The sequence below is a fragment of the Microcaecilia unicolor genome, chromosome 11 (assembly GCF_901765095.1).
Source record: "Microcaecilia unicolor chromosome 11, aMicUni1.1, whole genome shotgun sequence".
Taxonomy (NCBI): Eukaryota; Metazoa; Chordata; class Amphibia; order Gymnophiona; family Siphonopidae; genus Microcaecilia; species Microcaecilia unicolor.
In genome coordinates, this window is record NC_044041.1 from 14,793,389 (window position 1) to 14,816,758 (window position 23,370).

General features: G+C 43.0%; 1 protein-coding gene across 1 annotated transcript; it reads right to left on the reverse strand.

Annotated features, from left to right (window-relative positions):
• Positions 1 to 118: 118 nt before the first annotated feature.
• LOC115479907 (oncostatin-M-like) lies at positions 119 to 8,494 on the reverse strand. The gene is made up of 3 exons (XM_030218230.1): positions 8,419 to 8,494; positions 5,575 to 5,720; positions 119 to 619 (listed from the first exon to the last, which is right to left on the reverse strand). The coding sequence occupies exons 1-3, from the start codon at positions 8,492 to 8,494 to the stop codon at positions 119 to 121; spliced, it is 723 nt and encodes a 240-aa protein (XP_030074090.1).
• Positions 8,495 to 23,370: the final 14,876 nt, after the last annotated feature.

Consider the following 23,370-nt stretch of genomic DNA (forward strand, 5'->3'; position numbering starts at 1 on the left):
ACTTAACCCTCCATTGCCCCAGGCACAAATAAGTACCTGTATGTACTATGTAAACTGCTTTGAATGTAGTTGCAAAAACCACAGAAAGGCAGTATATCAAGTCCCATTTCCCATTCCCTTATTTGTTTAAAAAGGAATGCAGTGCAGTTTTATAGTGCAAAGGAGCACGGATTAACTTGCGTTTTCTGCTTCTTTGCTTTTTGTTTCCTTCTTTTTTGATCCCCTCTAAACCAACAATAACTTCTTTGATGAACTTCAAGTAACTTTTTAATACTCTGCACCCTTCACACTTTTGCTGGAAGACATCTGACGTGCTCGGTATATCCACAAGGCTGATATCGTCCGATAAAGCTTTTTTCATGCAGAGACAGCAGAAGATGTTGGACTGAAAGCCTTTTATGTTTCTTTCCTCAAGGTTTAAATTTTCAACCAAACTGCTCTCTGAATTCAGAGCTTTCTGCTGTTCTATCATGAGGATGAAGGTGGTGCCCAGGTTTAATAAAGTTGTGTATATTTCCTTCAACATTTCCCTTTCAGGAAGTTTGGTCAAATTCGTAGGAAACCAGGCTACAGGCTCATCACAAATGGAGACATAAGGCTGCAGTTCCAGTTCAGAAACCTTGGATTGGAAGAGAAAATACAAGACTGAAATTAGAGCTAACTCTAATATGTTCTTCAGTGTCATAGTGAGTTAATTGTTACTTATGTATTTATTAGGATTTATTTACCACCTTTTGTAGAAATTCACCCAAGGCAGTATGCAGAAAGTATAATTTGGACCTAGGCAATCAATAATTACAACAGTAAAATGTTCAAATAACAATACTATGCTACTTACAATGTCAACGTAATACACATTAAAACATCTTAATAGCAAAGCAGATAAGCGGAGATGGAACATATAGATAGATAAAACTGAACAACAAGGGTTTAGTGAAATGATAAAAGTAACTGACTTGAGAAAAGATGGCTGAGGGGAGATATGATAGAGATCTATAAAATAATGAGTGGAGTGGAATGGGTGGACGTGAAGCGTCTGTTTACGCTTTCCAAAAATACTAGGACTAGGGGGCATGTGATGAAGCTACAAAGTAGTAAATTTAAAATGAATCAGAGAAAATATGTCTTCACTCGACGTGTAATTAAACTCTGAACTTTGTTGCAAGAAAATGTGGTAAAGGCGGTTAGCTTAGCAGAGTTTTAAAAAGGTCTGGACAGCTTTCTAAAGGAAAAGTCCATAGACCATTATTAAATTGGACTTGGGGAAAATATTTCTGGGATAAGCAGCATAACATGTTTTGTACTTTTTTGGGGATCTTGCCAGGTATTTGTGACCTGGATTGGCCACTGTTGGAAACAGGATGCTGGGCTTGATGGACCTTTGGTCTGTCCCAGTATGGCAATACTTATGTACTTATGAAAACGTCCACAGGCAGCCAGAAAAAGTGAATGCATCTGGTCTCAGCTTGCATGTTTGTGTTAATTTCTGCTACACAGAGGGGCCCTTTTCCTAAGCCGCGGTTGGGCTAATGCCCGGGTAGAGTGGGCCAAATCAACACCGCTGCCGGGGTAGTGCAGGCGCCCAGCAGTAATTCCAAAGTTGGCACGTGCTGTTTCCCATGGTAGAAAATAATTTTCTATCACGGGAGCGTTCCCAGCGGTAGTTGGCAGCGCAGCCACATTGCTGCATGCTGTCTGATTCAGGGGCGTAACCAGACTTCGGCGGGAGGGGGGTCCAGAGCCTGAGGTGAGGGGGCACATTTTAGCCCCCCACCCACCTGCCCGCCACTGCCAACTTCCCCCCCCCCCCCCCCCGCTGCCGCCCTCTCAACCCCCCCTTCCCGCCGCCAACCCTCTCCAGCCGCGTACCTTTGCTGGCAGGGGACCCCAACCCCCGCCAGCCGAAGTTCTCTTCTCGGCCGCGTGGCATTGCTTGCTGAATGATCTGATCAAGTTTCTGTTCGTGCGTCTGACGTCCTGCATGTACAACGAGGCCCCATAGTAGCTACGCCCCTGGTCTGATTACCGCACAAGTAAATAGATGGTGGTAAGGGCTCAGGAGGTAAATAGCCACATGCCACTTTTAATATTAGCACATGGCCATTTACTGCCCTATTTTAAAAAGGCCTTTTTACCCGCCACTGTAAAAAATGGCCCAGCACTCGCCAATTTTACGTGTCCACACTAGCGCAGGTCACTTTTTACCGCAGCTTAGTGTAGAAAATCAGAGTATAGATAAATTTGCACCTATGAATGGAAGGCTACAAAACAATTATACATTTTATTTAGCTTTGCCAGGCATGGAGGACTGCTGTTAACTTGTGAAGGGGTTAAACTCGGACCATGAATGATATGCAGATGCAACTTGTTATCTGCAAATAACTTGCTAGAGACTATTATTCAATAGAAGACAATGGTGTCTGCTACTGATTTAGGGGGAGTACATGGCAGAATTCCCAATTCAAACTTTCAGAATTTGCCACAGTGTTGATGGCAGCTTGAAGGTTCCCATTATCAACAGCGTTTCAAATTCAAATATGTTTGGATTTCTACCCTCTGCTCCACTGTCGTTAGCAGGCACCACTGTCTTTTATTTTAAGGAACTGAATTTTATTGCTGAACTCTGATGGCTGATGAGCTATTATTTTGGGCAAGAGTATTGGGAACTACTTTTACGGTTTGTGTCCCGCAGATAGCAAAAGACAGAATAAGATTCGGCAACTCCAACACTGGGGGAACCCAGTGGTATTCCTTGGTTGGCTGCCACCCGGGGCAGATCGCTGCTGTGCACCCCCCCCCCCCCCCCCCGGGTACAGAATCATCCCCCCAGCACATCACCTCAAAACACCCCCCCCCCCCACCACCACCGGTGCATTGCTCTTACCTCCTGGGGTGCTGGAAGCAGCCACGTGGCTGTCAGCTCCGCCATCTCCCTGCTCCCTCTGCCCCGGAACAGGAAGTAACATCAGAGGGAGCAAGGAACTGGCGGAGCTGACAGCCATGCGGCTGCTCCCTGCATCCCCCCATGCAGCGTGCACCCGGGGCAGACTGTCTGCACTGCCCCACCCTCGGTATGCCACTGGGGCAACCGAGGCCCATGGCAAAAGACAGGTGAAGATTCGGCAACTCCAGTGTTGTAGATCACTTTATTGTCCCACACTGTGAGTGAGGGTGCTGTGCAGCTCAAGGAGGAGGAGAAGACATCTTGAGTGGCAAATTGAATACTGTGAGCAATACTTGGTATGGTTAACAACCTGCAGGAGGTGCTTGATGCGATTCTGGTCTGGCTCAATCAAAATAGATTGAAATTAAATGTGGAGAAGACTCAGCTTTTGTGTGTGGTGGCTGTTAATGTGACCACATTTCTAGACATTGTCCGTTTGGCTGGGATTCCTGTTAAAAGTTTGACTCGGGTGAAGGACTTGGGAGTTGTGTTAGTTTCTGGTTTCACATTTTTTTTGGTTTATTAGGATTTATTTACCGCCTTTTTGAAGGAATTCACGCAAGGCGGTGTACAGCAAGAATAAGTCAAATATAAGCAATAGACAATTACAGCAGTAAAAATATTCAAACAATAATACAAAGTATGGCATAGTACATTCCAATGTCAGTAGAATATGTAATAAAACATTTTGATAGCCAGCCTAGAATATAAGCAAATATGGAACGTGTCACAGGTGCAGTTCTTGATTCACAGTTCTTATTTTAAGTTACGAATGCTGAGTGAGTTAAAGCCATTATTATCTAGGTCTGTTTTTATACAAGTTTTGCAGGCGTTGGTATTAAGTTTAGTAGCGTACAACTTAAGGCGCCATATATATAATTTGGGGATAAACACATATTTTAAGTGGTTCAAATTATGGGGGCAAGTCTAGGTACTACGTGCTGAACACTAATTATAGAATAGAATCTGGGCGCCAACATTCCAGTATAGAATAGTAACATTAATTGATAGACGTGCCCACTTACGCCATGTCAATAGCAGAAAAAAAGGGGGCATGCCTAAATGTAGCAATTTAGCATATAATTTACAGTATTCTGTAAGTAGCATAAATAAGAGTCCTGCCCAGGCCACGCCCATGCTCCTCCCTTGTGACCGCCCCCCTTGCATGTATGCATGTCAGAATAGAATAGCGCTGAGTATTCAGCTAGCGCTAACTCACGTAAGTGCTAAGATTGTATCATTTACACACCCAACCAGCACATAAATTTAGGCGCCAGGTTCTAGAATGAGGGGGTATCTGTGCAGCGCAGCTGAAAATGCATCTAATCTACACATATTTTCCAGGCAAATCGCAGACATCATTGAATGACATATTTGAATATTGACCACAGGGTTTTTTCAGGTGTGAATTGATTAAACACTGATGGCTTGATATAAAATCTTACCCAGTTAGGCATTTTTCTTGCAGTAGTGTTATGTATTCTTATTGGAGTTACACCTTGGGACACGGTTCTGTTGTCAAACTAGACTAATAAAATTTCATTTAATTTAATTTCTCTCTCAGGACTGACAGGAAATGGTACACTGTGGGGTAACTTGGGATCTTATGCAGTAGCATGTTTATGAAAAGTCAATTCGTGACACTGCAGTTGATCAGTGGAGAAAATGACTCCAAGCATGTGCACCAACCCATTTTGAACATTTGCAGATTTATTCAGGATGATATATCCCAAATTTTATTAAAATTGGTCAAGTTTTCGGAGTTATGCAGAAAAAAAGCTTTGTAGGGTTTTTTTTTTTTTTTGGGGGGGGGGGGGGGGTGGGGAAACACAATGTAATAGGTATTTATTTCCCTGTCCCTAGAAAGCTTACAGTCTTAGGGCTGGATTTACTAACATGTATTAATGTTTTAACATAAGCCCCATTGTTTTCCGTTGGGTCTATTTACTAATAATTCACATTAATTACTTTCTAACATGTGTTAAAAGGAACTTAGCAAGCATTAAAGCATAGTGGTAAATCTATCTCAACATTTGTATTATCTGAGGCAATGGAGAATGACGTAACTTCCCCAACCTCACCAAAGAGCATCAGTAAGATTTGAACCCTGCTTCCTTGTTTCTCAACCCGCTGCTCTAACCACCAGATTCCTCTTGCACTCCCTTAAATAGAGCATTTGCTGGGCTCCTGTATCTTTCTGCAGTTTTTATTCACAAGCCATCATTCCTAGTAGCATTTACTGCTTACAAATATTGCAATGTAATTGCAGCTGTTGAAGGCAGGCAGGCAGGATCCTTTAGCACAGGGGTTCTCAATCCAATCCTCTGGACACGTCTAGCCATTCAGGATATCCATAATGAATATGCACGAAATAGAGTTGCATCGAAAGGAGGTCGTGCATGCAAATTTATCTCATTGGGGGTATCCTGAAAACCTAACTGGCTAGGTCAGGTGTGCCCCGAGATCTGGGTTAAGAACCCCTGCTTTAACATAAAGAGACTCACCCTTTAAAGCTTACATTTACCTACAATATAAGAATTCTAAAACCATTCATAAATTTAACCACCTTAAGAGTAACGTACAGCCAACTAGCTTAATATGGAAAACAGGGAGCAGTAAGAAATACTTACATAGGCGTTGAAGAGTTTCTCAGCCTTGTCTTCCATTATCCGTGCCTTGGATTTGCTTTGACTTAGGATATTATTTCCACACACTGAGCAGGCAGTCAGACTGCTGGTGACTGGATTCAGGCACAGGATCAGCCCGTATAGAACAGCTGGAGCAGAACATTGAGGATTAGGATTGTTATCACAGAACCAGGAATCAACAGTACATTTCCTAAAAGGCGCTGCCGTATTACCGTGTATTAACACACATTAATTCACTTTATTTATTACATGTGCAACAGGACCATTGGTGCAGTGGGCTGAGAACCTGGGGAATGCATTTGATTCCCATTGCAATTCCTTGTGACCCGGGCAAGTCACTTAGGGGAACTTTTACAGAGCGGCGGTAAGCCCCATCACTGGCTTACCACTCGCTCTTCCGGGACTACCGCCAGCCTAACTTGGCCGCCGGCGGTAGTCCCACCCCAAGCGCGCACCATTTCAAGGCGAAAAAGAACGCCCCCCCCCCCCCCACAGAAATGGCTTACGCAGCGATAACCCCTGGTAATTGGGCAACACCGTGCGTTGCCCGGTTACCGCCGGGTTAGCGTGGAAGCCCTTATCGCCACCTCAATGGGTGGTGGAAAGGGCTCCTCGCTGTATGGTATGGTCAGATTTCTCTTACCACATGGCCATGTGTGCCTGGGGGCTTTTTTTTTTTACCCGTTGCGGTAAAAAGGGCCCTGGCACGCAGAAAAAACAGCCCCTGTTGTACCACAGAAAAGTTATATATATTAAATCCATGCTCCCTTTATTAATAAGAGCAAAGAAAACCACCCCAAAGTGGGGGTGGAGGTACACTGGTTCCTACGTAAAAGGTTGCAGAAGCAAGAAGTAGGAAAGGTAGGCTCTTCTAAAAACCGGAGGAGACGTCTATAAAGAAACAATTCTTTATTGCAAGCGAAGTGACAACGACTCAACACAGCTGTGTTTCGGCGCTAGCTCGTGCCTTCTTCAGGAGTCTTATGTATAGCTATTGCTACACTAAGGTGCTCTTCTCTGTTCTGACAGTGGAAGTTTATATCTTATATGAAAGTTTTTTTTGTAACAAACTATCGACTTTACACAATCAGCTATACATCATAAGACTCCTGAAGAAGGCGCGAGCTAGTACCGAAACACAGCTGTGTTGAGTCGTTGTCACTTCGCTTGCAATAAAGAATTGTTTCTTTATAGACATCTGCTCCAGTTTTTAGAAGAGCCTACCTTCCCTTTATTAATAACACATATTAACATTATTAGTGCATTCAAAAACAAGTAGTCCACTTTTTAGCTACTCGGGGGTCCTTTTACTAAGGTACGCTGAAAAATGGCCTGTGCTGATGTAGACATGTATTGGACGTGCGCAGGTCCATTTTTCAGCATACCTGCAATAAAGGCCTTTGTTTTTTGCTGAAAATGAACGTGCGGCAAAATAAAAATCAGTGCGCGTACATTTTGGGACTGAGACTTTACCACCACCCATTGACTTAGCAGTAAGGTCTCACACGTTAACTGAGCGGTAATCGTCAGTGCGCGTACACTGCCGATTACTGCCCGGTTAGTGCTACGTGGTAGAAAATAAAAATGCACGTAAAAAATGGAATTACCACGTGGGGCAAGCGGTAGCTGGGTGGCAGTTCCAAATTGACATGCGTTGGATGCACATAGGCGCCTACGTGACTTAGTAAAAGGGCCCCTCAGTGACTTTAAAAACAATCGAGTCAATTTTTAAAGGGACTTATACACTTACCTCGAATCCTATAAAAATTGCCAAAAAAATTGCATGCACAAATAATGAGCTAATTAGTGCCAATAACAAAAATTGACACTAATTAGATTTAATTGGAATTTTATGCACAACTTTAAAAAAAAGGGGGGGAGCATGGAAATGGTAGAATCATAGGCATAATGGGGGCGTTCCTAGCATTTACATATATTGTTATAGAATAAGGAAGGGGATACACACCTAATTTAGGCATGTACATTTGTACCACCTTTCAGTTGGTGCAAATGGACACGCCTAAAGTTAGGTGCAATTCCCGGGCGCAAGTGCTATTCTATAAATTCTGCCTAACTTTAAGTGCGGATTGTACAATAGCGCTTTTTTGGCGCCATATATAGAATTCAACCTTAGCGGCTGCTGGGGTCGTGTGGGGGCATTCCATCTATGTCTACAATGGTAACATTCTGCCACTGATCATGTAACAACGTGGTCTAATTTAGGATTTTAAAAAGCAGTCCTAAATTAAAGCTCTTAGCTATGGTGGTCATTTTAGAAGCTTAGTTGTGATTTGGAAGTGCATAAACAGTACATAAGTGTTGCCATACTGGGACAGACTGAAGGTCCATCAAGCCCAGCATCCTGTTTCCAACAGTGGCCAATCCAGGTCACAAGTACCTGGCAAGATCCCATAACAGTACAATACATTTTCTGCTGCTCATCCCAGAAATAAGCAGTGGGTTTTTTCCAAGTCCATTTTAATAATGGCTTATGGACTTTTCTTTTAGGAAGCTATCTAAACCTTTTTTTAAACCCCGCTAAGCTAACTGCTTTTACCACATTCTCTGACAATGAATTCCAGAGTTTAATTACACATTGAGTGAAGAAATATTTTCTCCAATTTGTTTTAAATGTACTGCTTAGTAGCTTCATTGCGTGCCCCCAGTCCAGTATTTTTGAAAAGAGTAAACAAGCGATTCAGCCGGGATAAATATATTCAAGTTGCAAATACCACATATTGCAAAGGGACGAAGACTGGGTATGCATGTTTACGTCCCCTGCTCCTGGGGTGCTCATGTTGTGCAGTGCTGTACTGTAGGGATTACCGTGAGAGGTCGCAGCAGCCATTTTCATAAGGTAGCTGCAAGAGGCAGTTGCTGTGGGCTTTGCTCCTGCTCCCATTGCCCCCACTGGACCACCAGGGATAGGAGGTAGGCCCAGGGGAGCATATGGAGTCTGGGGGGGTGTGGGGACTTTTGTGGGACAGAGGGAGATTGCTAATGTTAGGGGAAGAGGTGAAGAGGAGGGTGCACAAAAGAAGGAGAGGCTGCTTTGTGGGCTCGGGGGGGGGGGGGGGGGATATTCAGTTTCACAAGCCCCAGTTGAATATTGGCCAAGACCCACATAAGCTCCAGTGGCCAACCCCACTGAAATTAGCTCTTGATAATCAATGCTGGTGCCCAGACATGGCCTGGAACGGAATATCTGAGGCTAATTCTGCCCGTAGCTGAACGTGTTAAAAATAACACTGACCGCCACAGGCTGAATATCTGCCCCAGAGATTATAACATACTATAATGCAAGTGCAAACTTGCAAAGAATCAGACATTGATATCCACTCTAGGCTGGTGTACATGTTCACACCTGCAATGTAGACACACATTAATTGAATTATACTAGTATTTTATATAGGAAATTAGGCACCTACTTTTCTCTATAAAACAGTGTCTGTGCAGCTGCTTACCCACAGCACCTGCTGTAATAATTGCCCTCCACATGTGCAGCTGCTGTAAAATTACCCTCCATGTGTACAGCAATTGGCATGATCCCTTCCTACATATATTCAGTACCACCGCTATCTGCTGTTGATTATAAAGATTTTTGTAATGCTCACCAGCAGATCTGAATAATGACTCAAAAGATATCAGTGACAGATGCAAAGCGTAAATTTTTAAAAAATGTTTTAATATACTATTATTCATAAATGTCAAGTATACATATATCATAAGCTTGAAGATCAAAAAATAGTCAAATATCCAACTATTCAAAAGGAAAAATTACATCCATATTTAGTCCACAATATTTGAAGGGGTCAAACGGAAATCTAATAAAGGAAATACAATATATCAAAGAGAGCAGAATAAACTAAACAGAAATCTGCAGCCTGTTCGCACTACTCTCATGGCTGAATGTTAGGATTCACTAGTTCACCAACACCTTCCCTGGCTTTAATAAAATCAATCGTTTTGTTTAGGTTCAAAGAAAAGGGCCAAGAATTCTTTCCTATGCTTCAGTGTCACCTGCGTAAGTTAGTATGTGAAATAAAATGCATTGTTGGAGATATTTTATAAACAAAATGGCATACATTTTCAAATGAAACTTGCTACCTTGCAATATCTTGAATATTTATAAACCAGATAGAGCCTTAAGATCGGATGGGACACAATCCTTAAAATACATTTGTAAAGAGAAGATCAGTTGCTGGTCCAGAAGGATGGAAGACGGGGAGGAATACCGGATGAAACTGAAAGAAGCCAAGAGAGAGGTACGTCTGGCAAAGGCGCAAGCGGAAGAACAAATGGCTTGAAATGTAAGGAGGGGCGACAAAAATTTCTTCAGGTATATTAGTGAAAGAAGAATGACTAAAAAGGGAATTGTGAGACTAAAAGATAGAGTGAACCGCTATGTAAATAATGATGAAGAAAAAGCCAATTTGCTAAATAGATACTTTTGTTCGGTTTTCACTGAAGAAAATCCTGGAGAAGGACCGCGAGGGACTGGCAAAAGTACACCTGAGAATGGAATGGATATAGCACCGTTCACGGAAGAGAGTGTGTATCAACAACTTGGAAAGCTAAAGGTGGACAAAGCCTTGGGACCGGACGGGATCCACCCCAGAATATTGAGGGAGCTCAGAGAGGTCCTGGCGGGTCCTCTTAAAGATTTGTTTAATAAATCCTTGGAGACGGGAGAGATTCCGAGGGACTGGAGAACAGCGGAGGTGGTACCTCTTCACAAAAGTGGTGATAGGGAAGAAGCTGGAAACTACAGGCCGGTAAGCCTCACTTCGGTTATTGGAAAAGTAATGGAAGCCATGCTGAAGGAAAGGATAGTGAATTTCCTAGAAGCCAACAAGCTGCAAGATCCGAGACAACATGGTTTTACCAGAGGAAAATCGTGCCAAACGAATCTCATTGAATTCTTTGATTGGGTAACTGGAGAATTGAATCATCGACGTGCTATAGACGTAATCTACTTAGATTTTAGCAAAGCTTTTGACACGGTTCCTCACAGGAGGCTCTTAAATAAACTAGATGGGCTGAAGATAGGTCCCGAAGTGGTGAACTGGATTAGGAACTGGTTGACGGACAGACGACAGAGGGTGGTGGTAAATGGAGTCCGCTCGGAGGAGGGAAAGGTGAGTAGCGGAGTGCCTCAGGGATCGGTGCTGGGGCCGATTCTGTTCAATATATTTGTGAGTGACATTGCCGAAGGGTTAGAAGGTAAAGTTTGCCTATTTGCAGATGATACTAAGATTTACAACAGAGTGGACACCCGGGAGGGAGTGGAAAGCATGAAAAGGGATCTGAGGAAGCTAGAAGAATGGTCTAAGGTTTGGCAATTAAAATTCAATGCGAAGAAATGCAAAGTGATGCATTTAGGGAGTAGAAACCCACGAGAGACGTATGTGTTAGGCGGTGAGAGTCTGATAGGTACTGAGGGGGAGAGGGATCTTGGGGTGATAGTATCCGAGGATCTGAAGGCGACAAAACAGTGTGACAAGGCGGTGGCCATAGCGAGAAGGTTGCTAGGCTGTATAGAGAGAGGTGTGATCAGCAGAAGAAAGGAAGTGTTGATGCCCCTGTACAAGTCGTTGGTGAGGCCCCACCTGGAGTATTGTGTTCAGTTTTGGAGGCCGTACCTTGCGAAGGATGTTAAAAAAAATGGAAGTGGTGCAAAGAAAAGCTACGAGAATGGTATGGGATTTGCGTTCCAAGACGTATGACCAAAGACTTGCTGACCTGAACAGACATTCAAATACTTGAAAGGTATTAATCCGCAAAAAAATCTTTTCCGGAGATGGGAAGGCAGAGCAGGTGGGGGAAGAGAGGTTGGTGGTTGGGAGGCGAGGATAGTGGAGGGCAATACGGTCCGTGCCAGAGCCGGTGATGGGAGGTGGGACTGGTGGTTGGGGGGCGGGAAATACTGCTGGGCAGACTTGTACGGTCTGTGCCCTGAAAAAGGCAAGTACAAATCAAGGTAAGGTATACACATGAGTTTATCTTGTTGGGCAGACTGGATGGACCATGCAGGTCTTTTTCTGCCGTCATCTACTATGTTACTATGTTAAGTTGTCTTTTGTTACCGCATGTGCAAAGCAATACAGGAGTCCTTAGTTATTTCTCTGAGCTGCTAAAAGCAGGGTCTCAATCCTGTAATCTATGTGTGCACTTAGATTGTACATGCAAGGCAGCGTTCTTTTTTTTTAGCCCAATATTATGGAATGCGTTACCCCAGTACCTCAGAACAGGGGCGGACTGACCATTTGGGCAACCAGGCTGTTCCCGAGGGCCCAGAGGCTCTGGGGGACCGAGAAGCTGTGACGCAAACTACAGCCCTCCCCGGCCCTACCTTTAAAGACGTACCACTGGTGATCTAGTGGTCTCTGCAGGGGAATATGTTCCTTCCTGCCCATTGTGCTGCTGCTATTCCCCCTGCCTGGCACCACCGTACTTTAAAAATGGCGGCCGAGACTCCCTACGGAAGTCTCGCAAGACTGTTGAGACCTGCGAAACTACTGCGGGAAGTCTCTGCCGCCATTTTGAAAACATGGTGGTGCCAGCAGATGGGGAAATAGCAGCACAGCAGGAAGGAAAGAACATGCTCCCCCCCCCCCCCCCCCCCATGGAGATCACTAGACTACCAAGGCCCTTCAGGTAGGACCGGGGCAGCGGGGGTGTTGGCTGCGGCGGTAGAGGGGGCAGTAGCGCAGCAGTAGAGGGGGTGTTGGGCAGCTGCCGGGCAGGAAGCCCAGACCACCCTCAGTCTGCCCCTGCCTCAGAACTGAACCTAGCCTTATAAAATTTAAGGTTGGCTTGACTACATGATTTTTCCTTGGCATTCAGTGATTCCTGATTAGGTACTCATGGCACATGACTTGCTGACAAGGGTTCGGCACATCTGCAGGCATGAGTAGACGGCAAGTGTATTTTATTTTTCATTTTCTTCTGTCTCCTATTTTCTTCCTATTGCATTGTAATTTGTATTTTTCCTTTTTGTCTTTTCATTTTGTATTTTGTAAACAGTTCTGATTTTTCTTGAAGAGCAGTACAGTAAACATTTGAATAAACATGAACATTCAAAAAAATGCTTTAAAATAGGCCGCTGCCACCCAGTGTGTGGTTGCAGCCAAAAAAGCCATCAGGATGCTAGGAATTATTAGGGAAGGGATGCAAAATAAGACCAAGAATATTATAATGCCTCTATATTGCTCCATGGTGTGACCTCGCCTTGAGTATTGCATTCAGTTCTGGTCACCGTATCTCAAAAAAGATATAACAGAATTAGAAAAGGTTCAAAGAAGAGCGGCCAAAATGGTAAAGGGGATGGAACTCCTCCCGTATGAGGAAAGGCTAAAGAGGTTAGGGGGAATTGGGACTTGATACACTGCCTTTCTGTGGTATTTTGCAACTACATTCAAAGTGGTTTAACATATATGCAGGTACTTATTTTGTACCTGGGGCAATGGAAGGTTAAGTGACTTGCCCACACTCACAAGGAGCTGCAGTGGGAATTGAATCCAGTTCCCCAAGATCAAAGTCTGTTGCACTAACCACTAGGCTACTCCTCTACTCCACTTATGTTAGGGCATTTCAACTTGGAAAAGAGATGGCTGAGGTGGGATATGATAGAGGTCTATAAAATCCTGAGTGATGTAGAATGGGTAGAAATGAATCGATTTTTCACTCTTTCAAAAAGTACAAAGACTAGGTACAATCACTGAAATTGCATGGAAATATTTTTTCATGCAAAGAATAGTTAAGCTCTGGAACTCACTGTCAGAGGATATGGTAATAGTGGTTATTGTATCTGGGTTTAAAAAAGGTTTGGACAAGTTCCTGGAAGAAAAGTCCATAGTCCGCTATTAAGACAGACATGGGGGAAGACACTGCTTGCCCTGGGATTGGTAACATGGATTGTTGCTGTTAGTTGGGTTTTTGCCAGGTACTTGTGACCTGGCTTGGCCACTGATGGAAGCAGGATACTGGACTAGATGGACCATTGATTTGACCCAGTATGGCTATTCATATGTTCTTATGGAGACTAGGTTGCGAGATGAGATGCAGCAGTATATAACATTTGTTGCACTTTTTATGTGTTTGTGTTTTTATGTACAATACAGTCTCGATTATCCGACATTAATGGGACTGAGCCATTGTCGGATAAGTGAAAAGTTGAATAATATGGAAAACAATGAGGCATATTTTCAAAGCACTTTGGGAGGCTAAGTTCCATATGTTTCTATGGAACTTTGGGAGGCTAAGTGCTTTGAAAATAAGCCTCAATGGCAACCTCTTAAAAATGCACGGAAAACATACTCTATGCATAAAGAACAGGCATAGGGTATCTGTATTTAAAATACAATATTGTTTATGAATACTAACCAGTAACGTGTGAAGCCGGAAAACAGGAAGAGAACCTGCACATTTCTTAACGGCAATGCGATGACGTCTCCAGTGTGTCTGTCGAATAGGCTGTTCTGTTAGATTGGAACACCAAAATAAAAACCAATCTAGGACTGGAACACCCAAAGCTTTTCTTTTGTCAGCGTGTTCAAGATGGTGTTCCAGTCTAATGGTTTTGCAATTGATAGACCCTTTTCCCCTTGAAGCAGCTGATATAGTGAAACAGGAAACACCTTTCAGATATGCATTTGAACTTTAAGATAAGTACCATTAGGACTGAGTTAATTTTGTTATGAAGATATGGGTATCTATATTTTTGACACTTTCTTCTGTTTGTTACATTCTGCAAAGTCTGGGTAATTTCATTGAATGCTTATTTTGTATTGCATATTAACAGGTGGAGATTTTTTTTTTAATGACTAATAATTAGTATTCTTCAAGGATGCTCCAAACTGAACCATAAGCTCCTGGATGACTGTTGGCTCCCCCCCCCCCCCCCCCCCCCCACCCCCCATTTTAGCTTAAAAGCTTCTTTATTTCCTTTTTTAAAAGTTAGCACCAGCAGCCTGGTTCCATCCTGGTTAAGGTGGAGTCCATCTTTTCGGAATAGGCTCCCCCTTTCCCAGAATGTGGCCCTTCCTAAGAAATCTAAATCCATCATACCTGCACCATCATCTCAACAATGCATTGAGACTTTGGAGCTCTGCCTGCCTCTTGGGTCCTGCACGTGGAACAGGGAGCATTTCTGAAAATGCTTCCTTGAAGGATCTGGACTTCAGCTTTCTACCTAAGAGGCTAAATTTGGCTTCCAGAACCTCTCTCTCACATTTTCCTTTGTCATTGGTACCCACATGTACCAAGAGAGCCAGCTCCTCCCCAGCACTATCTAAAATCCCACCTAGGTGACATGTGAGATCCGCTACCTTCATACTAGGCGGGCATGTCACCAGGCGATCTTCACATCCACCAGCCACCCAGCTATCTACATGCCTAATAGTCAAATCACCAACTACAACAGCTGTTCTAACCTGTCCAGCCTGGACAGAAGTTCCCAGAGACACATCCTTGGTGTGAGCGGATATTGCACAGGAGGCAAGGCTCTTTCAATTGAACGGAAGCTCTGAAATGAGAGAGCATAAGATGAAGGAGAAAAGGTATAGACTCAGAAGTAACTTGAGGAAATACTTCTTCACGGAAAGAGTGTGAATTCGTGGAATGACCTCCCGGTGGAAGTGGTAGAGATGAAAACAGTATCCGAATTCAAGAGAGCTCAGGACAAAGTGCCCTCCGCTCCCACCCCCCCACCCCCTCACTCTCTCCTCAATCACTGGCTGACTACTTCCACGACAAGGTGCAGAAGATCAACCTTGAATTCACTACCAAGCCACCTCCTCCTCTTCACCCTTTAACCCACTCCCTCAACCAACCAACCCATGCCTCCTTCTCCTCTTTTCCTGATATCACCGAAGAGGAAACCGCCCACCTTCTTTCCTCCTCGAAATGCACCACCTGTTCCTCTGATCCCATCCCCACCAACTTACTAAACACCATCTCTCCTACTGTCACCCCCCCCCCCCCCCATCTGTCATATCCTCAACCTCTCTCTCTCCACTGCAACTGTCCCCGACACCTTCAAGCATGCTGTAGTCACACCACTCCTCAAAAAACCATCACTAAACCCTACCTGTCCTTCCAACTACCACCCCATCTCCCTCCTACCCTTCCTCTCCAAGATACTTGAACGCGCGCCGTTCACAGCCGCTGCCTTGACTTTCTCTCATGCCATCCTCGATCCGCTTCAATCCAGTTTTCGCCCTTTACACTCGACAGAAACGGCACTCACTAAAGTCTGTAATGACCTGTTCCTTGCTAAATCCAAAGGTCACTACTCCATCCTTATCCTCCTCGACCTATCCGCCGCTTTTGATACCATTAACCATAATTTACTTCTTGCCACACTGTCCTCTTTTGGGTTCCAGGGCTCTGTTCTCTCCTGGTTCTCCTCTTATCTCTCCCACCATACCTTCAGAGTACACTCTCATGGATCTTCCTCCACCCCCATCCCGCTCTCTGTTGGAGTTCCTCAGGGATCGGTCCTCGGACCCCTTCTCTTTTCAATCTACACCTCTTCCATGGGCTCGCTGATCTAATCTCATGGTTTCCAATATCATCTTTATGCTGATGACACTCAGCTTTATCTCTCCACACCAGACATCACCGCAGAAACCCAGGCCAAAGTATTGGCCTGCTTATCCGACATTGCGGCCTGGATGTCCAACCGCCACCTGAAACTGAATATGGCCAAGACCGAGCTTATTGTCTTTCCACCCAAACCCACTTCTCCTCTCCCTCCACTCTCTATTGCAGTCGATAACACCCTCATCCTCCCCGTCTCATCTGCCCGCAACCTCGGAGTCATCTTCGACTCCTCCCTCTCCTCTGTGCATATCCAGCAGACAGCCAAGACCTGTCGCTTCTTTCTCTATAACATCAGCAAAATTTGCCCTTTCCTCTCTGAGCACACCACCCGAACTCTCATCCACTCTCTCATTAACTCTCGCCTTGACTACTGCAACCTACTCCTCACTGACCTCCCACTTAACCAACTATCCCCCCTTCAATCCGTTCAGAATTCTGCTGCGCATCTTATCTTCCGCCTTGACCGATATGCTCATATCACCCCTCTCCTCAAGTCACTTCACTGGCTTCCGATCAGGTACCGCATACAGTTCAAACTTCTCCTACTAACCTATAAATGCACTCAATCTGCAGCCCCTCACTACCTCTCTACCCTCATCTCCCCTTACGCCCCTACCCGAAACCTCCGATCTCAGGACATATCCCTCCTCTCAGTACCCTTCTCCACCACCACCAACTCCAGGCTCCGCCCTTTCTGCCTCGCCTCACCCTATGCTTGGAATAAACTTCCTGCGCCCATACGCCAAGCCCCCTCCCTGCCCATCTTCAAATCCTTACTCAAAGCCCACCTCTTCAATGTTGCTTTCGGCACCTAACCATTATACCCTATTCAGGAAATCTAGACTGCCCCAATTTGACTGACTGCACACTTTGTCCTTTAGATTGTAAGCTCCTTTGAGCGGGGATTGGCCTTCTCTGATAAATTGTACAGCGCTGCGTAACCCTAGTAGCGCTTTAGAAATGTTAAGTAGTAGTAGTAGTAGTAGACGGCATGGGTGGGCAGACTGGAAAGGCCATATGGTCTTTATCTGCCTACATTTTTCTCTGTTTCTTTGTTTAGAACCTGGTTGCAAATAGGATGTGAATGACCCCATAAAATACTGACTAGTGTGAAGTACACGTGTAAATGACCTCATTAAATACTGACTAAAGTTTGTAAGTTAATGACCTTATAAAATACAGACTAGCGTGAAGTATAAGCATGTGTTATAGCATGTACTTTCACTGTAAGCATGCACATTGGTGGAGTCTACCTTTAAATGCATGTAGATTATAAAATTCCTTAACTGCATGCATAGATTTGTAAAATATACACTAACATTTACACCACCCCTGGATCTGGTCTATATAGCAGCACCTACATGTATCTGATTTTTTTTCACACCTACACTAGCGTATACTTGACTTTGTAAAACAGGTGTAAATAAGCCATGTGAAAACAGGCATTAGCGCAGCCCGACTTTATAAAATGACCCTCACACTGTACAGTAAAAGTGGAACTTCTTTTTCTGGCTCCTATGACTTCTGTTGGGACACAAATATGTTCTGACAAATCTTTCTTAATTCCTGCCACTAAATATAGCTGTGTAAGCTGCTTTATCATCATTTCCCAATTTACCCACATGTTATTAACTGCTAAGATACTCTGTTATTGTCAAAGCTTCCACTTACTGGGAACCACGGAGGAACACAGTACAAAATCATACCTGTTCTTTTCAACATCTCGAGCACTTTTATACAACTAGCTAGGAATTTTGGACACAATATTCAGCCTGCATTGGTAAGTGACTTGTAAGCCGCAGGCTGAATTAACTCCAGATATTCATTTCCAGGGTATGCCTGGTCTCCAGCTTTGAATAACTCAAAACAAAGTAATCCACTCAAAATAATAAATTATATCAAAAAAAGGAAGGAAAAGCCTCAAAGAGCTCCAAATCCCAAGATGTTATGCAGCTAATGATCTACTCTTCATCACTAGCAAAAACCTTCCGTAAGAGCATATGTTTTTTCTTTTTTTTTCCAATTTAGATTGTACATTTTTCAGTTTCTGTGTCCATTTCCGAAAACAACAAAATATGCGGCAATCATATAATACATAAGTATTGTTATACTGGGAAAGACTGAAGGTCCATCAAGCCTAGCATCCTTTTTCCAACAATGGCCAATCCAGGTCACAAGTACCTGGCAAGATCCCAAAAAAAGTACAATACATTTTATGCTGTTTATCCTAGAAATAAGCAGTGGATTTTCCCCAAGTCCATTTTAATAATGATCTATGGACTTTTCCTTTAGGAAGCCATCCAAGCCTTTTTTAAACCCCGCTAAAGAAACTGCTTTTACTACATTCTCTGACATTGAATTCCACAGTTTAATTGCATGTTGAGTGAAGAAAAATTTCCTCCAATTTTTTTTAGTTTACTACTTTGTAACTTCATTGCGTGCCCCCTAGTCCTAATCTTGGGATTTGGAGATCTTTGAGGGTTTTCCTTCCTTTTCTAATTTATTATTTTGAGTGGATTAGTGCAGCAACCCGGAAATTAACCAGGGACTGGCTGATTTTCAGAACGGTGTCTAGTTAACATAATGTTAGGACAGCCTTTTTTGCTAAGTAGTGGCTCCACCTAAACTCCGCCCCAGACTGCCCCAAACCTGGCCAGTCAAGTAATGGCTGGTCAGAGCTGATATTCAGCAGCACTACCCGGTTACGTCCTACTGAATATTGGCTGTCGACCAGCTCTGTCGGGTTTAACTAGGCAGGAGCCTCTTTTTATATTGACCCTTTTGTCTTCTGAAGGACAATTGATGGAAGTGTGATTGCCTCTTAAATCTTTACAATTAAACTAATGTTGCCTTGGACTTCCACTGGGGAATGATGGGTAAGAGATTTTAATGAATGAATAAACAGTTGGATATTTTTAATTGTATCCTAGCTGAATCAATAACCTACTAGAAACAATTCTATAAAATGTATTATACATTTTTTGCTAGCATTTGTTCTCAGAGCCACTATCTTCCAATGTCACTTCTAAGGGAAGATATTATAAGATTACTTCTGTGACTGCTGTTCTCAATAGTATTTGATAAGAACTCTAGTCTGAATCATGGCAAATAGCTGAATGAAAATGTGTGATTAATCTCCAAAAAAATCGATCTATCTCCCCCTGACCAGAGCCAGGCGGTTGATGGTACCTCAATAACTCATCTTAATGATAACCTTCATCTTTCCCTTCTACAGTTTTCTCTTCTTAAATTCATTGCATTGCTAAAAGCCAATATAAATTGGTTCCTTTTTGGATCCTGAATATCTGCCACAATAGAGTCCCTAGCCTTTGGTCATAGCTGTCCTGAGGGTTACTGAAGATGTGCCTCCTACTTAAGCCACCATCATGAGTTAGAGGTGCAAATGTTGCAAAGCCAGACACTGATGACTCATGAAGAAACACTTTTTAACTTATGTCATATATAAAACATGAACCAAGGTTCAAAATCTACTTTTCCAATGAAGAAGATGTTCCCTCATCTCAGCCTGAGGTGATATGGTCAGCAGAAGAAGCATAATGATGAAAACATTGCCATCTGTGAAATAAATCCAAGCAGCTGGAATCAATGTCACTATGGTAGTTACATTTGTACATCTTTCTCATTTGAACCATTTTCAGTTAGTCTATATTTGTTTGAAATGATTCAATGACTCCAGCAGTACACTGTAAATATCAATCACATGTTCATTAGCTGGAGAGTCAGACCTGCCACTGTCACCAGATGTCAACAACCTTCTTCCCCTCAACAAAGATAGACTGCCGTCAAAGTCCCAGACAGCCACTCAACAGGAACACCAAGAAACACTAAGTTGAGCAAAGAGAAGAGAAAATGATCATATTAGAAGAGACAAAAAAGTTTACTGTACCTGATGAAACCCCAAGTCTCTTACAGTTGCCAGTCATGCTAAGCGCTCAAATGAATCACTGTCCTGTGAGGTTAGGTCTGCTTCTTGAATAAAATGACACAAATGGGGAACCTTGCTTATTTCTATACTGTGAAGTAACCAATAACCAGCTGAGGAGGTGACCCAGCCCTGCCGGAAAAAATGCTAATAGAATTAATGATGATAATATGAGAAGCTTTGCATTGCAGCCACCAAAAAAAAGGAAGTGATGCCTTTCTGAATTGAGCTTATTCTTCGAATTAGTTCCTAGAGGTCAACTCTTCAGTGAAGACCAGCCTGAGGTTTCTCATAGCAGAAAGTGAGGAAACACACTGCCATAGACACCGCTTGAAATAATATCAGCAGGCAGGGTTTTGCGATCCCTTTTTCTCTGAACTGGGGTTAAGAAAGTGATATTTAAACAATCACCAACTTACAACTGGCTTACTGAAAAATGAAACTGCACCCTCCTACAGTTCCTTCAATCAATTCTCTGGGTTGGCTACAACCCACTTCACTCCCTCCGGTCTCATTCATGCACAGGAAGATGAGTTTGTGAATAATGTCACTTTTAAGGGCCACCAAATACTTCTCTTTTTGAGTAAGTGTTTGTCCTCTTTCTGTAACTTGCTCGCTAGCAGCTTAAAAACTATGAATTTTGTGATTCACAATAAATAAATATGAGAAAGGTGTGAGCAAAATCCAAATAAATAAATTTAAATATCCTAATACTACTCAGTACAAAATGAGGATTCTGCTAAGCAAGATATCATTATTTACTCTACAACCAACTTTAGTCCATCAAGACCAGGTGGTGTGTAATTTCATGACAGTAGCACTTACATGAAAAGTCCAAAAGAGTGCTTATGTTATGCCTGTTTTAAAGGCCCATCTGAAAATAAATCAACATAAAACTCAAACATCATCAAAAAATGATTGTAATGGACTGTTAGAAGAAAGAAAGAAATCAAACTCGGGTATACATATAAAGTTTCGCATATCAAATTAAATGGGTTTATCGTGTTGGGCAGACTGGATGGACCGTACAGGTCTTTATCTGCCATCACTTACTATGTTACAATGACCAGCCTTATTACAAGGCACACCGTTCCTTATGGTCTCTCAAAATTCATTCCTCAGTCCAATTTTAAACTGTTTGTTGCTGTTAAGAATTATGGTTGCGGAGAAGAAAGTTGCTGCAGTATGTTCGGATGGTGACTCCCTGATGCAGATCAAGTCTCTAAACGCAGAGCTGTATTGGAACATCGTAGAAATGGAAGGTTACTGTCACGGTGACAACCTGGTCTACATTGGGAATATTGTTTGCAGAAAAAAAAGCCAAGTCAGTTTCTTTATTATGATATAATTATGTTACGAAGGATTGGCATTTGTGCCACTCCTTCGTAAACCTATTTTTCCACTAAAACAAATAAATCATCACACCTGTCACACATGAACCTTACTACAATATCACTCTGTATCTGTTATACCGGAACTGGTGATCGCCACCACGGTTACTATGTAAGCCACATTGCGCCTGCAAATAAGTGGGAAAATGTGGGATACAAATGCAATAAATAAATGTGGCACAACATTGTCTGCAGCTTTATAAACAATGCTCAGTTCAAAACAAAATGAATCAACAGTCAGCATTCATTATCCTTCAATACTTTCCCAGAGTAGTTTTCCCTACCTCCCTTCCTCCAAACCCTAGCTAGTCGGTGACGACCTAGCTGTCATCAGCCCAAACATTTTCAAAGATATTATCCATACATTCCCCACCCACTAAAGCCTGTGGTGACAATAAGCCTTGACTATCAGCTGTGCTGGTGTTGCACATGAGCTGGAAGAGAAAAAAAACACTTCTAGTCCATCTTTGCTCCCAATACCCAACCAAAAATCACATCTGAACCAAAATCACTCCTTCTTTTCTGCCAGCTGTGACCACCCTCTACACCCACCCACCCCATCCAACCCATACATGCCTGAATACGCTCCATTAAGCAATCAAAAATCTGCAATAGGAGGGCAGGGTGGGACAAAATTCTCACATAAGCCCTCACATGCCTGCTCCTCCCACTGCTTTCCTATTCGATAAGAATCACCATCCCTCCTACTCATCACTAACATTCTCCTAATACATAAGTACATTAAGTATTGCCAAACTGGGAAAGACCAAAGGTCCATCGAGCCCAGCATCCTGTTTCCAACAGTGGCCAATCCAGGTCACAAATACCTGGCAAGATCCCAAAAATGTACAAAACATTTTATACTGCTTATCCCAGAAATAGTGGATTTCCCCCAGTATATTTAATAACGGTCTATGGACTTTTCCTTTAGGAAGCCGTCCAAACCTTTTTAAAACTCTGCTAAACTAACCTCCTTTACCACATTCTCTGGCAACAAATGCCTCCCTCTAGCTCTTCCTGCTGTTCCTGGGTTCAGCCATGTCATATGCCCTCAGTCAGATTTACTGAGGGCATATTCTTTATTCTATTTATATTAAAAGAATACTTTTTTGTACGTTTTAAGAATAAGAAATGAAAGAACTTTTAAAATTGGACTGATGAATGAATTTTGAGAGATAGGGAAAAAGCAGGTTACAAGTCTCTTAACATAAGGAACAGTTTGTCTGGTTCTTTCTCTCTTCTGATGGTCCATTACAATGATTTTTCAATGTTACTTGAGTTTTGGGATGAATATTTTCTAAAGTGGATTTGATTTTTCTCCCATTCTGGATTTTTTGATTTATATATAAAACAGGGTCTCAGAACTACCTCTAACAGCAGGCAAATGCTTTTCTATGGAGTTATACCTCTTATGAAGACGGTGTAACTAAATGTGTGTGGATATCTCTGTATCTACACAAGTGCACATGGAAAACGCACATACATCAAAACTATGACCATACTACAGCCCTGGGAATTCCTATGAGCATGCACGTAAAAACAGGTCCTATGTTTAATGGCTGTAATTGTGACCTATGTATAACAGGTCACCCAGCTTAAGAGGGTAAGAAGGTGTCTATTTCCAACCTATTTGAAAAAGACACATAGAGGGGCATAATCGAACGGCGCCAGCGAAATTGGTGGCCAGCCATCTTCGGGGCCGGCACCGGCCAAATCGCTCGCCGAGTTTAGAATAGGATCGCCGGTAGATCGCCGGGTTTAGATGAGATGGCCAGCTCCGATTTTCAGCCATAATGGAAACCGGACCCGGCCATCTCAAACCCGGCGAAATGCAAGGCA

Coding starts and splice junctions, on each gene's coding strand:
- LOC115479907 (XM_030218230.1), bottom strand. CDS start 8,494: ATGGGAGCAGGAGCAAAGCCCACAGCAACTGCCTCTTGCAGCTACCTT. Junction 5,721..8,418: donor GGCTGCTGCGACCTCTCACG/GTAATCCCTACA, acceptor GTTCTGCTCCAG/CTGTTCTATACGGGCTGATC. Junction 620..5,574: donor AGAAACTCTTCAACGCCTAT/GTAAGTATTTCT, acceptor TTCCAATCCAAG/GTTTCTGAACTGGAACTGCA.